General features: G+C 51.5%; 1 protein-coding gene and 1 pseudogene across 6 annotated transcripts; one reads left to right on the forward strand and one right to left on the reverse strand.

Annotated features, from left to right (window-relative positions):
* Positions 1 to 1,142: 1,142 nt before the first annotated feature.
* LOC142855316 (small ribosomal subunit protein uS19 pseudogene) lies at positions 1,143 to 2,106 on the reverse strand (annotated as a pseudogene).
* Positions 2,107 to 7,479: 5,373 nt separating this feature from the next.
* Positions 7,480 to 12,059, forward strand: Rpusd3 (RNA pseudouridine synthase D3). 6 transcript variants are annotated; one of them, XR_012911598.1, is made up of 10 exons: positions 7,480 to 7,602; positions 7,879 to 8,018; positions 8,696 to 8,740; positions 8,823 to 8,922; positions 9,709 to 9,816; positions 9,895 to 9,979; positions 10,139 to 10,262; positions 10,578 to 10,717; positions 11,667 to 11,947; positions 11,988 to 12,059. XR_012911598.1 is itself a non-coding variant. In XM_075983194.1 (9 exons), exons 1-9 carry the CDS (start codon positions 7,502 to 7,504, stop codon positions 11,856 to 11,858), a joined length of 1,035 nt encoding a protein of 344 aa, XP_075839309.1. In that variant the 5' UTR covers positions 7,480 to 7,501; the 3' UTR covers positions 11,859 to 12,059. The 6 variants fall into 6 exon arrangements, 5 of the variants coding, with proteins under 5 accessions (XP_075839309.1, XP_075839311.1, XP_075839313.1 ...); XM_075983194.1 differs by having other exon boundaries at positions 11,667 to 12,059; XM_075983196.1 differs by lacking the exon at positions 11,988 to 12,059 and having other exon boundaries at positions 10,588 to 10,717; positions 11,667 to 11,852.
* Positions 12,060 to 12,636: the final 577 nt, after the last annotated feature.

The raw sequence follows: 12,636 nt of genomic DNA on the forward strand, positions 1-12,636 counted from the left end.
GTGTATGTGTGTGAGTGGGCACACGCATGTGTGCATGCGTGTGTGCTGGTATGCTACTACCATGGTGCAGGTGTGGAGGTCAGAGGTCAACTTTCATTCCACTCTGGGTCCCAGGGACTGAACTCAGGTTGTCTGGCTTGTACAGCAATTGCTTTTATAGGATGACTGTATCAGTGGCCCTGTTTGCTCTTCTAGATACAGAGTCTCATGTAACCCAGGCTGGCTCCCAATGTGTTATGTGTGGAGGAGGACCCTGAGCTTCTGATTCACTTGCTTCCACCTCCCAAGTGATCGCATTACAAGTGTGTGAAGCACTATGTTTAACTTATGCGGCACTGGAGGACTGAACCCAGAAGCCAGGGCTTCCAGCAGGCTAGGCAAATGCTCTGCCAACTGCACCACATCCCCAGCCCAGTTCCTTCTTAATACATAAGGTCCTGACACTGTGAGACGCAATAAATAAATAGATAAATGTTAAAATAAAAATCTGCAGTTGGTGTTTGAGGCCTGACATTTGGTGTTTAGGCAGACCATGGAATCCAGGTACGTGCCAGTTTCTGTAAGGTGAATCAAACCACTCTTTTGATTCCCAGTTGTTGTTTCTTATTATTTTTGTTTGTTTGGTTGGTTATTTTTTTTTTAAGACTGGGTTTCTCTGTAGCTTTGGAACTTTCCTGGAACTCGCTCTGTAGACCAGGCTGATCTCGAACTCACAGAGATCCACCTGTCTCTGCCTCCAGAGTGCTGGAATTAAAGGCTTGTGCCACCACCGCCGGGTGTATTTTACATGTCCAGGTTGAAGGGTCCTGGTACGTCTACGGGGTGATTTACCAGTGCCTGCGCCAGCTTGCACACAGTTCCCTGTTCATGGTCAACACTTCCACCCTCAGGATTGCAAGATGAGTCTCCAGCCTGGCACAGTGACTGACCCCAGGCACTGCAAAAACAAACCAGAGAAGCCAGGCGGTGGTGGCGCACGCCTTTAATCCCAGCACTCGGGAGGCAGAGGCAGGCGGATCTCTGTGAGTTCAAGACCAACCTGGTCTACAAGAGCTAGTTCCAGGACAGGCTCCAAAACCACAGAGAAACCCTGTCTCGAAAAACCAAAAAAAAAAAAACCAGAGAGCTCTGAGGAGGAGGAGTCAGGTCTTCTCAGAGTGAGCCCCATTTATGCGCCACAGCTGCTCGAGGGGGATGAAGCTGGAGGAGTAGGTGGCACCCATACCACACTGGCTGTGCTTCAGGGGCTTGTAGGTGCTGGAGAACGCACCAGGGTAGCGGCCGATTGTGTGTGGTTTGATTTCCACCTGGTTGAAGATCTTGACGTTGTACACGCCCACTATGCTCCCTACCATCTCAGGCAGGAGGATCATGTCCCCCAAGTGGGTCTTTACTGGCTTCCCCATGGGTGGCGCCTCCTTCTTGGCCTTTCTCGGGCGCTTGAGTAGCGAGTACTGCTTCCACCACAGGCCATGGTTCAGGCTCCATCTCTGGGGCCTGCATCTGTTGGACTAGAAGTCCAAACATCAGGGAGGAGTTGCTCCAGACACCACTCACACAGCCACAATTGATGCAGAAGCAAGAGGATTTTTATTCTCTCATGACAGGGCCCTTCAGGTTCAGGATATGAAGGACAACCCATAGCTGTTACAGTTCATCTTTTAAAGCAAAAAGCCACAGACACAAGGGGGGAACCTGTAGGTTGTTTTCCAACTTATTGGACTGGCTTATTCAAAGGGTTACTAGCAGTGATTGGTCTATTCCAGGGCAGGAGAATAGCTGCGTGATCGGGTGAGATAAGGGAAGCATCTGTGGCCTCCTTGACCTTGGTTCAGTGACTAAATCAATACATCAGAAACTGAGTCAACATCTGTGGGTTGTATTTGCCTCAATTCCCAGAATGGAGTTATGTTTGAAGATTATTCACAAGGACACAGGGGGACGAGCAGTCCAACATGTGTGTGTGTGGGTTACTGTCCTGTTTCCAAGAGAGAGTGAGTGTAATGTCTTAGGGTTGAGGAGGCTTACAAATGCATTGCGTATTTCACATCAGCTTGTTCACCAACGATCCAGGGAGTTGGTACACTTCTGCTCCTCTTCAGCCATCTTGGCGACTGCTCGGAAAAGAAGACCCCATTTTTCAGTGCCGGGTAACTGACTAGACCTGTAGGAAGCCAGGCTTCAGCCTGGCTCTCAGATCCAAAGCTAATATAATTTCACAATCCTCCCTATAAAGCCTATTTGGATTTAGAAAACACTAAGGCCAAGGGGCCAAGTTACTCAAGCTTGTCTGGAAAGCCGCTGCTGGCAGCTACCTCACGCCTGGAGCCAAATCTGAGAAGAGCAGAGCAGCCAAGGACATGTCAAGAGCACTTTCTATTTTAGGCCCTCTCATGGTTGTGGACGTGGCTGGAGGCAGGCTGGTTCCAGGGCTCGGCCTTCTGGAGGGCTGGTTTACCTCAATCCTGTTTCCCTTGCTGAAGTGCTAGCCTGTCCACACCTGCTGCAAGGTTGTAACTGAGCCAGAGGGGCTGATGCAAGCTAGTGTTTGTCCCTGGCCTCTTCTCCTGGGCTTGAGTTTCACAAGTTCAGCTGCTGACTGGGGCAGCCACCTGGCACTGAGCCCTCGGCGCAGGCAACATTTGGCTCCTCCTTTTCTTCCACGAGCTCAGAGCCCACTGGAATGAAGGTAGCTGTCTGTGGGAAGGGAACAAGAGAGGGCAGTCTGTCGTGGGGCATGGGGCAGGGAGGGAGACCTCAAAGAGTAAAGGATCTATAACCTCTGGAGAGTCCGGCAGCGGTCCAAGTGGGGAGACGGCCTTTCCTGGGGCTAGACAGTGTTGGCAGAGGCGACCTCTGCTTAGCTGAGTGGGCCATGAAACAGCCTTTGGCTAGTCTGTCTGTCTGTCTGTCTCCTATTTTAATGAATAAATGAAAATAAAAACACATAAAAAACACACATACTTTGTTTTTGTTTTATTTTTGTTTTTTGTTTTTCTGTTTTGGGACGTATACTGGCATGCACATGCCATAGCACACGTCAAGAGGTCAAAGGACAACTTGTGGGGCTGTTTCTCTCCCCCCACCATGCGGATATTGGGGATCGGACTCAGGTGTCAGACTTGGCTTCAGTCCTCCTTCCTGGCTGAGCCATCTCACTGACCCTTATACATAAGTATTTCAGACAGTCTCACATAGCCCAGGCTGACCTCCAGTTTTATGTAGCCAAGGGTGACTGTGGACTCCCGATCCTTCAGCCTCCACCTCTCCAGGGCTGGGATCACAGCTGTGCACTTTGCCTAGTCTGTCCTAAATCCTTGCTCAAGCTGCTTCTGAGCTACACAGGAGACCTCCCAGGAGGCTTCGGGAATACCCATAGTCTGAGACAGAGTAGTCACACACTCTAAGTGATGTCAGACAAGGTGAAACCACTTGCTTTTTTAAATTTTCTTTTTGCCAAGTTTGTCACCCACCAGCCCTTCCTGTGTTGTGCATATAGCAAAGTCCTGTAGACCTGGGCTGTCTTGGAACTTGTAGAGTAGGGTGACCTCAAATTCAAGAGATCTGCCTGCCTCTATCTCTTGATCGCTAGGATTAGTGCTGTGTGCCACCATGCCCAGATATATTCTTTTAAAGTTGGTTTTAAAAACATTAATTTTGAAGCCGGGTGATGGTGGCGGGTGCCTTTAATCCCAGCACTCGGGACGCAGAGGCAGGCAGATCTCTGTGAGTTCGAGGCCGACATGGTCTACGAGACCTAGTCCCAGGAGTTTGAGTCAAGAATCTAACACCTGGGCAAGCACTCTACTACCACCGAGTTGTATTCCCAAGCCCAACAATAAGAAATCATTTTTTAAAAAAAAATCAAGATATAGCAGAAAAAGGTGCTTGCTGTCAAGACAACCTGAATTCAGTCACTAGAATCCATTGGCGAAAGGAGAGAATGGACTCCCAGAAGCTGTCCACTGATCTCTATATATGTACAACAGCACCACCAAGCCCCCCCCCATAAAAAATAACAGATTTAGGTGTATGCCTGTAACCACAGTACTCAGGAAGCAGAGCCAGGAAGATTGACACACATTTGAGCCAGCCTGGTCTACATAGCAGGTTCCAGTTCAGTTGGGGTTATGTAGTGTGACTCTGTCTCAAAAAACAAAGGCAAGATAGAACCAAAACGTCTCAGATTAATCATGCAGGGGTCTGAAGAGATGGCCCAGCAATTGAGAGCACTGCTTCTTTCAGGGAACTGGGTTCCTTTCCCAGTACCCACACAGTGGCTTACAACCACCTATAACTCCAGTTCCAGGGGATCTGATGCCCTGTTCTGGCCTCAGGCCTCAAGCTCACAGGTCATACGTCTGCATACATGCAGACAAAACACTCATGAACAGGAAATTGAGATTAAAAAAAGAAGAGATTAATCATACAGGGTCTGTCCACAGAGTTTATCAGGAAAAGGTGCTTGCTGCCAAGTGTAGTTCCCCAGAATCCATATTACAGGAAAGAACTCACTCTTAAAAGTTGTCCTCTGGGAAAGGCGGTGGTGGCACACACCTTTTTCCCAGCACTCAAAAGCCAGAAAAGGCAGATCTCTGTGAGTTCCAGGCCAGCCAACGCTACACAGTAAGACCCTATCTTGACTAATAGAGGTTGCAATCTATTGAGTGAGGAGGTCATTGTTGGCGGAGACTGCTCGTTCATTTCTGGCTCCACAGACCCGAAATAATCACACAAACTATATCATTTGCAATACTGTTTGGCCAATAGCTTAAGCATATTTCTAGCTAGCTCTTACATCTTAAATCAACACATTTCTATTAGTTTGTATTTTACCACGAGGCTTGTGGTCTACCAGCAAGGTTCCAGCACATCTGTCTCCTGCTGCAGCTACATGGCCTCTCACTGCCTCCGCCTTCTTTTCTCCTCCATCTGCTTGGAATTTCTGCTTTGCTCTATTCTGCTAAGCCACTGGCCGAAACAGCTTCTTTATTAACCAATGACAATAAAACATATTCACAGCATACAGAGGGGAATCCCACATCAGGTTGTAGCAGAGTAGCTCATAGCATTATAGATAGGAAATTGATAGAACCAAAATAGAAAGAAGCCAACATAAGATGTAGCCTCCAAGCCGGGCGGTGGTGGCGCACGCCTTTAATCCCAGCACTCGGGAGGCAGAGGCAGGCGGATCTCTGTGAGTTCGAGACCAGCCTGGTCTACAAGAGCTAGTTCCAGGACAGGCTCCAAAACCACAGAGAAACCCTGTCTCGAAAAGCAAAAAAAAAAAAAAAAAAACAAAAAACAAGATGTAGCCTCCAAGAAGAGCCACCCACAACAAACTACCCACTTCTTCCAAGTAGGTTCTACCTCCCACAGTTCCATCACCTCCCAAGAGCCCGTCCATTCTGACTGGTTCACTCATTCAATAGGTCAGAGTTCTTAGGTTCCAACCGAGCCTGGAAGCCTCATGTGCTGTGCAAGTAGCTTGGGTATTCCTCCTCTCAATCAAGCTACGTCATCACTCCTTCCACATTTGTCTGTTTCTGTTGCTATAACACAACACCTGAAACCAGACTGAGGGTGCAGCTCCGTGTTAGAGTGCTTGCCTAGCAAGTGTAGGGCCCTGGATCCATCCGCAGTACTGAAAAAACAAACAAGCCCAAAACTGTGAAAACTGATACTATGTTTAACATACATATGGTGTTGGAGAGACCGCTTGGTGGCGGAAAGCACTTGCTGCTCTTGCAGAGGACCTGAGTTCAGTTCCCAGCACCCACATGAAAGCTCACAACTGCCCAAAACTCCAGCTCTGGAGGATCTGATGCCCTCTTGTGGCCTCTCAGGGCACCTGCAACACATGTGGTATACACTTACACAGATGCACAGGCATTTACACATAAATAAAAATAAAACAAATCATACACACACGGTTTATCTGGGTCATGGTTCTAGAGGCTGCAGAGCCCACAAGCATGGAGCCAGTATCTACTTAGCATATCCAGGGTGCACCCCAAAACGGAGGAAGCCTTTCCACACTGAGGAAGAGGTTGGTTCTCTTTTCTCTTCTCTCCTTAGAAAGTTGTTAGTGCTATTTCGGGAGCAATGCCTTCATAGTCTTTTTTTTCTTCTTTTTTTTTTATGAGTGGGAGGGTTGAGAGGGTTTCTCTGTAGCTTTGTAATCTGTCCTGGAACTTGCTCTGTAGACCAGGCTGGCCTTGAACTCACAGAGATCCACCTGCCTCTGCCTCTTGAGTCCTGGGATTAAAGGCAAATGCCATCAACCCCAGTTTATAATCTTATCTAGTACTAATTACTTCAGCTTCCAAAAACCATTATTATGAATTTGAAGATTTACTATCCCAGAACCAGATAAAGCCTCAGCAAAGGACACAACACAACTTAGGCCGAGTTCTGTGGTGGAGGCAGCACCTGCCTCTAAACCAGTGGTTCTCAGCCTTCCTAATGCGTGACCCTTTAATACAGTTCCTCATGTTGTGGGGACCCCCAGCCATAAAATTATTTTGATGCTACTTCATAACCACAATTTTGCTACTATTATGAATCATCATAATGCAAATACCTGTATTTTCCGATGGTCTTGGGTGACCCTTGTGAAAGGGCCGTTTGACCCTCCAAAGGCGTCGTGATCGGCAGGTTGAGAACCAGTGCTCTAAATGGAGGAAGAGAGAGGGATTATTGCACCCCTCTGATTTCTCTGCCAAAAGTAAGTCTAGTGCTGGAGTCTTCAAAAAGCCCTTTCAGGTCTGGGAATGTAACTCAGTAAGAGCCTGCCTCTGCCCCCACAGCCGGCCTAGCTTATTTTTCTTTTGATAGAAGGGCCTAGGCCGGGCGATGGTGACGCACGCCTTTAATCCCAGCACTCGGAAGGCAGAGGCAGGCGGATCTCTGTGAGTTCGAGACCAGCCTGGTCTACAGAGCTAGTTCCAGGACAGGCCCCAAAGCCACAGAGCAACCCTGCCTTGAAAAACCAAAAGAAAAAAAAAAAAAGAAAGAAAAAAAAGGGGGCCTAATCTATTCCAGACTGGTCTCCAACTCAGTCTGTATCTGTGATCTTGGTCTTCGTGAGGTGCTGGGATCGAACCCAGGAACTTGTGCATTCTAGATAATCTCTCTACCATTTGAGGCAGGCTATTTCTATGCAGCTGTCCTGGCAGGAAGGCTGTGGGGCTTCACCTTCCTGTGCTTTACAAGGGAGGTTTTCAGATTAAGGGTCTCGAGATTAAAACGACAATCTGCAAGCTGGTCTCCTTCTGTTCTATCCCGAGTAAATCACCCCGCCTCATGCCTCGATTTCCCCCACAAAGCAGAGCTGAAAAGGCATTTTCCCTTCCTCAGCCAGAGAATGCTCAGAGCGTCCCTTTGCTGAGATCCGCCTGTTCGGTGCTCTGATTGACAGCCTGCCTGACCAATCTGCGCAAGGAGGATGCACGTGGTGGGCAGTCCCGTGGACACGCATGCGCCTGTGCTTGCTCTGGGGATGGGCCCCTTGCGTGTTTGGCGTTGGATTTCGGAGACCTGGCGGCCCTGGTTCGGGGCTGGCGTACGGCGGAGAGATGCAGGCTTTGGCACCGAGGCCCGGTGATTATAACACTCCACTTCCGTGTAGGAGGGAGGCTAGGACAAGGGGAGAGCAGGTCCGGCATTCAGATCAGAGCATGGGTTCTAATCCCAACTGTGCTGTGTGACCCGACACGAGATCCATGGCGCGCTGAGCATCTGATGCCTTTTCTGTCGTCTTGAGCGCATGTGGACCTCAACTGTCAGCCGAGTCCGGCAGTTCTGAGGCTTTTGTAAGAAAAGGCTGCACTGGGCAGGATGGGCGGAGGAGGTACCGGTTTCTGTCGTGTTTCTCAGGAGTCGGCCTCAACCTCAAGCTTCCAGCAAGAGCAAGGGCCCAGTGGAGGACCAGCCCTTCCCGGGGCTTCTGCGGACAGAGAACCTGGGCGTGGAAGAGCTGGTTGACGTGCTGAAGGCAGCTGTGGTAGATCAGAAAGGTGAGGGAGCCTACTGCTCCTGACCCTCCGACCCCCTGGAGTCAGACCCTTGTAGTTGCAGGAGCCCAGCTAGCAGTCACATCCCCTTCTAGCCTAAGTCGGCATCGTGGGGACAGGCATAGGAAACCTTCACACCGCCCCCTGCGTTCAGAGACCCGCAGTAACAGCCGTTAGTTTCCTGTCAGAACAAACTTTGGGGTTATAGCTGGGGCCTGTAAGCTGCGTGCTGTGCGCCATGAGGAATAACAATTTCTCTGAACCTCTCAATTCTTGTAGCAGTGAGGAGGCTACACGGTACTAGGGAAAATATGGCTCCTGGCTTGACAGATCAAGCGTTCTGATGTGAGAAATGATGGATCTCTGCTGTTTCTGGGAGTGGTGATCACACCTGTAATTCTAGATTTGGGCATTAGAGGCAAGGAGGATCAGGAGTTCAAGACCAGACTTAGTTATGTGAGTTTGAGGCCAGCCTCAACCATCAAGGACTGTGGGAGGGACACGCATTATATAAGGGACATGGCAGCCGGTGTGAATGAAAGCCCAGAACAGCAGGTGCAAAGACCCTGGGGTGCAGGGAACAGGAAGTTCAGTTTGGAGTGGGGTTGGGAGCTTATAACCCCTGAGACTGCATGCACACAGGCTACCCCGCTTTTGGTGACATCTATGGAATGTTTCAGGACCTCTGGTGACACTGAGCAAGCCACAGGGTCTGCCTGTGACAGGTATGGGCACGGGTAAGGAGGGAGAGGTTGGTGGGGAGGAGATGGATGGTGCCCTGGCAATGAGTCCTCTCCCTCTTCTCAGGGAGACCCGGGGAGCTGACGTTGCTTTCTGTGCTGCCGCAGCTGAGCCAGGCCCTGGGGCTTGGACACCGGGAGCTCCAGGTTGTGCGAGCACCTGGAAAGTGAGTGCTGACTGCCTGGGGCATTTATTTTACACCCACTGCATATAAAAGTCCTATGCCGGTACTTGGCACATGGTAGACCCTCCAGCATTGGCTCTGAGTTCTCCGTGGGGGGGCGGGGCACAGAAAAGGTCTTACGGGTTGTTTTTTTAGGAGGTGTGGACTGTAGCCCTGGCGTTAAACTGATGTTCCTTTTGTTTGTTTGTTTTTTTAGACAGGGTTTCTCTAGGTGTAAAGCCCTAGCTGTCCTAGAAATAATTCTTGTAGACCAAACTGACCTCAAGCTCAGAGAGATCCGCCTGCCTCTGCCTCTCGAGTACTGGGATTAAAGGCGTGTGCCACCACCGCCCGGCTGTAATTTTGTATTTTATGTGCATTGGTGTTTCACCTGCATGTATGTCTGAGGGTCTCAGATTCCCTGGAACTGGAGTTCAGACAGTCATGAGCTGCCATGTGGGTGCTGAGAATTGAACCCGGGTCCTCTGGAAGAGCAGCTAGCATTCTGAATTGCTGAGCCATCTCCCCAGCCCCTTGGAGGTCTCCTTTAAAAAGACCAAAGATTTGTTTTTATGTAGTGTGCGTGTTTAGCCTGCCGGTATGTCTGTGCACCACAGTGCATGCCTGGTGCCCCAAGAGGCCAGAAGAGGGCATCAGATCTCCTGGAACTGGCATTACAGCAGTTGTGAACCACCATGGGGGTGCCGAATGCAGGTCTCTGCAAGAGCAGCCATCTGGCCCTCAGTTTTTTGACCCAGGGGCTTTATGTGACATGTCCCCTTCTTCCAGGGAGGCCTCTGGGCTTGTGCTCCTCTCCAGCTGTCCCCAGACAGCAAGCCGCCTGCAGAAGTTCTTCGCTCACTCGAGGAGAAGCCAGAGGCCCACAGCCACCTACTGGTGAGCCGTGCGGGGTGACTCCCAGGGCCAAGGGCCAGTCCCGGGTGACTGCTCTGAGACCTCTTTTCTCTTTCTCAGTGCCATCACTGATGGCATCCCTGAGCCTTCTGAGGGGACTGTCAGCGTGGCTCTGAAGCTGGAACGCGTGGATGGCATTGATCTTGTGAGTCAGAGGAGAGGAGCCCTTTCAGGTTTTGCCTTACAGAGGGGTCTGTACTGTACACATGGGGTGGCTAGGTCTCCTGTCCTAAGTCAGCTGGCAGCAGGGGGGCTCGATGGGGCTCCCAGGTGTGTGCTAAGTCATTCTTGGCCGGTTCCCTAGGCAGTCCCAGTGGCATCCCCATCTCGAAAGGACATCCTGGAAGGTGTCAAGAAGACCCTCAGCCATTTTCATGTGATGGCCACAGGCTGTGGCTGTGCCCTGGTCCAGCTGCAGCCACTGACAGGTGGGTCTGCGGGGGAGATGAAGCCTGTGAGGAAGACAGCTTGGCAACAGGCAGAGAGCATCTGGAGGACCCCAAGGGTGTGTGGGCGGGCTCAGTGGAAGGCAGCACTTCTCGGTGCACACCCACAGTCTAGCATCCAGGGGCTTCCGCTCTGTAGGGTTGACTCCCCAGGTGTGGTGGGATGCCAGCTGTCACTGTCCTGATCTGCTCATGGGCCTCTCTGAAGGCAGAGGTCACCTCAGATCCATAGGCTCTGGGAACGAAGACAGTCCTTCCTGGTCAGGAAGAACAGCTGGCTCCTCACCCATCTTTTAGTGTTTCCCAGTCAACTGCAGGTGCACATGGCTCTGCAGCTCTGCCCGGTGTTTGGGGACCACACCTATGCTGCTCGAGTGGGCACTGTTCTGGGCCAGCGCTTTCTGTGGCCAGCCACGACCACCAAACCCCAGACACAGGTTGGTCCTCAGGCCCCTATGCCTGCTCCATTGGGGGGCGTGGGGGGGGACTGGCTTGTCTTCTGTGTCCCTGTGGAGCTGTGTGGCTCAGACAGTGCCATACTCCCTCAGGCTTCCTTCTGTCCATGAGCCCAGCGAGGGGGTAGCTGATCTCTAACAGGCCCTGAAGTCCACCATCCTGGGTGCTTCTGTATCATTTCTTCTTTGGGTTAAGTCCAGTGAATGGGCGTGCAGTAGGAGTGGGCTTGGCTCTAGGCAGCCACTTGGAGACAAGGACTGTTGCTTTCTGGCCAGAGGGGGAGATGAAGTTTTTGTGGACCAGGTCTGTGTACTTTTCCTCACATCCCGTTGACCAGAGGCTCAAACATATGGCTTCAGTAAACACAAAAGAGGCTGAAAGGTAATTTAGCTCTGTGCCTGACTGTAGAGAAAATGACTGCACTTGCAGTAGACCAGGGAGGCCCATCAGGGCTGGGTGCTCCTCACTGCAGACCAGGGAGGCCCATTGGAGCTGGGTGCTCCTCACTGTAGGTCAGGGAGGCCCATCAGGGCTGGGTGCTCCTCACTGCAGACCAGGGAGACCCATTGGAGCTGGGTGCTCCTCACTGTAGGTCAGGGAGGCCCATCAGGGCTGAGTGCTCCTCACTGCAGACCAGGGAGACCCATCGGAGCTGGGTGCTCCTCACTGTAGGTCAGGGAGGCCCATTAGAGCTGGGTGCTCCTCACTGCAGACCAGAGAGGCCCATCAGGGCTGGGTGCTCCTCACTGTAGGTCAGGGAGGCCCATCAGAGCTGGGTTCTCCTTGCTGTAGGACAGGGAGACCCATCAGAGCTGTAGATCAGGAAGGCCCATCAGGGCTGGGTGCTCCTCACTGCAGACCAGGGAGACCCATCAGGGCTGGGTGCTCCTCTGGCTGGAGCTCAATGGGCTGCTGTCTTTCCCACCCCAGGTCCTGGATGAAGCTCTCCTCAAACGCCTCCGCCTGAGTCCTTCCCAGGTGGCCCAGATGCCCTTGCACCTGCACCTGCAGCGCCTCCTCCTCCCAGGCACCAGATCCAGGGACCCTCCCAGTGAACTTCTGGCGCCTGTGCCCTCTTACTTCTCTCGGACCCTGCAGTGCCTGCGGCTCTCCCAAAAATAGACGTTTGACCCCCAATCAGAAAATGGAAAGAGGAAGGGCTGTGACCCACGTCATGGACAATGGGGTTGGTGCTGAGCACAGCCAAGGTCCTTAGTCTGTCAATCTAAGATCAAATTCCAGTTAGGCTACTTGCTTGCTGTGTGTGGGGTTGGGCAGTTGACTTTCCTCTGGACTTAAAATAATAAAAGTCCTACCTCATAAGCCTGCTTTTGAAGATTTACTGAGAAAGCAAATGTTAACCAGGGACTGTGCTCTGCTCAAGTGAACAGCGGCCAGGTCTGGAGGCAACATCTGCCCTACTCCCAGCCTCTCTGTGAATCCCTGGCTGGACTGGAGCTCAGAGATCCACCTGCCTCTGCCTCCCGAGTGCTGGAGGACAGGCATGCACCACTGTATCTGCATGAGCTCTCCCAACTTTGATTTCAACACCCCGCTCCCCTCCCCAACCTGCCCAGGACACAGTCACAGGCTACAGATAGTGCTGGCAGCTAACGCTCTGCAGATAGGAAATGCCACACTTTGTTTCTTATGGCTTGACCGACCTCTCACTGAGGGAAAGACTAGACCTACTCTCTGGAGAAGGGCTGAGGTTTAGGGGAAGCCCATCTCTTGTCAGAATGTTCTGTGCCCATAAGAAACTATTCTGCCAGCCCAGTTTGCCTTTGGAAAGGGGCACTTCCTGATGGCTGGCTTTCTGCCTGCTATGGTCTCCTTGTTCAGACTCAGTTTCCTCATCTGTTTAGCGAAGGCTCTTCCCCCACCACCCCAAAGCTGATGT

This window comes from Microtus pennsylvanicus, chromosome 8 (assembly GCF_037038515.1).
Source record: "Microtus pennsylvanicus isolate mMicPen1 chromosome 8, mMicPen1.hap1, whole genome shotgun sequence".
NCBI classification, from domain to species: Eukaryota; Metazoa; Chordata; class Mammalia; order Rodentia; family Cricetidae; genus Microtus; species Microtus pennsylvanicus.

Excerpts from the sequence above, each read along its gene's own strand:
- Rpusd3 (XM_075983194.1), top strand. The coding sequence starts at position 7,502 with ATGGGCCCCTTGCGTGTTTGGCGTTGGATTTCGGAGACCTGGCGGCCC. Across the intron at positions 7,603-7,878 it reads GGCTTTGGCACCGAGGCCCG|GAGTCGGCCTCAACCTCAAG; the intron begins GTGATTATAACA and ends CGTGTTTCTCAG. Across the intron at positions 10,263-10,577 it reads CCAGCTGCAGCCACTGACAG|TGTTTCCCAGTCAACTGCAG; the intron begins GTGGGTCTGCGG and ends CCCATCTTTTAG.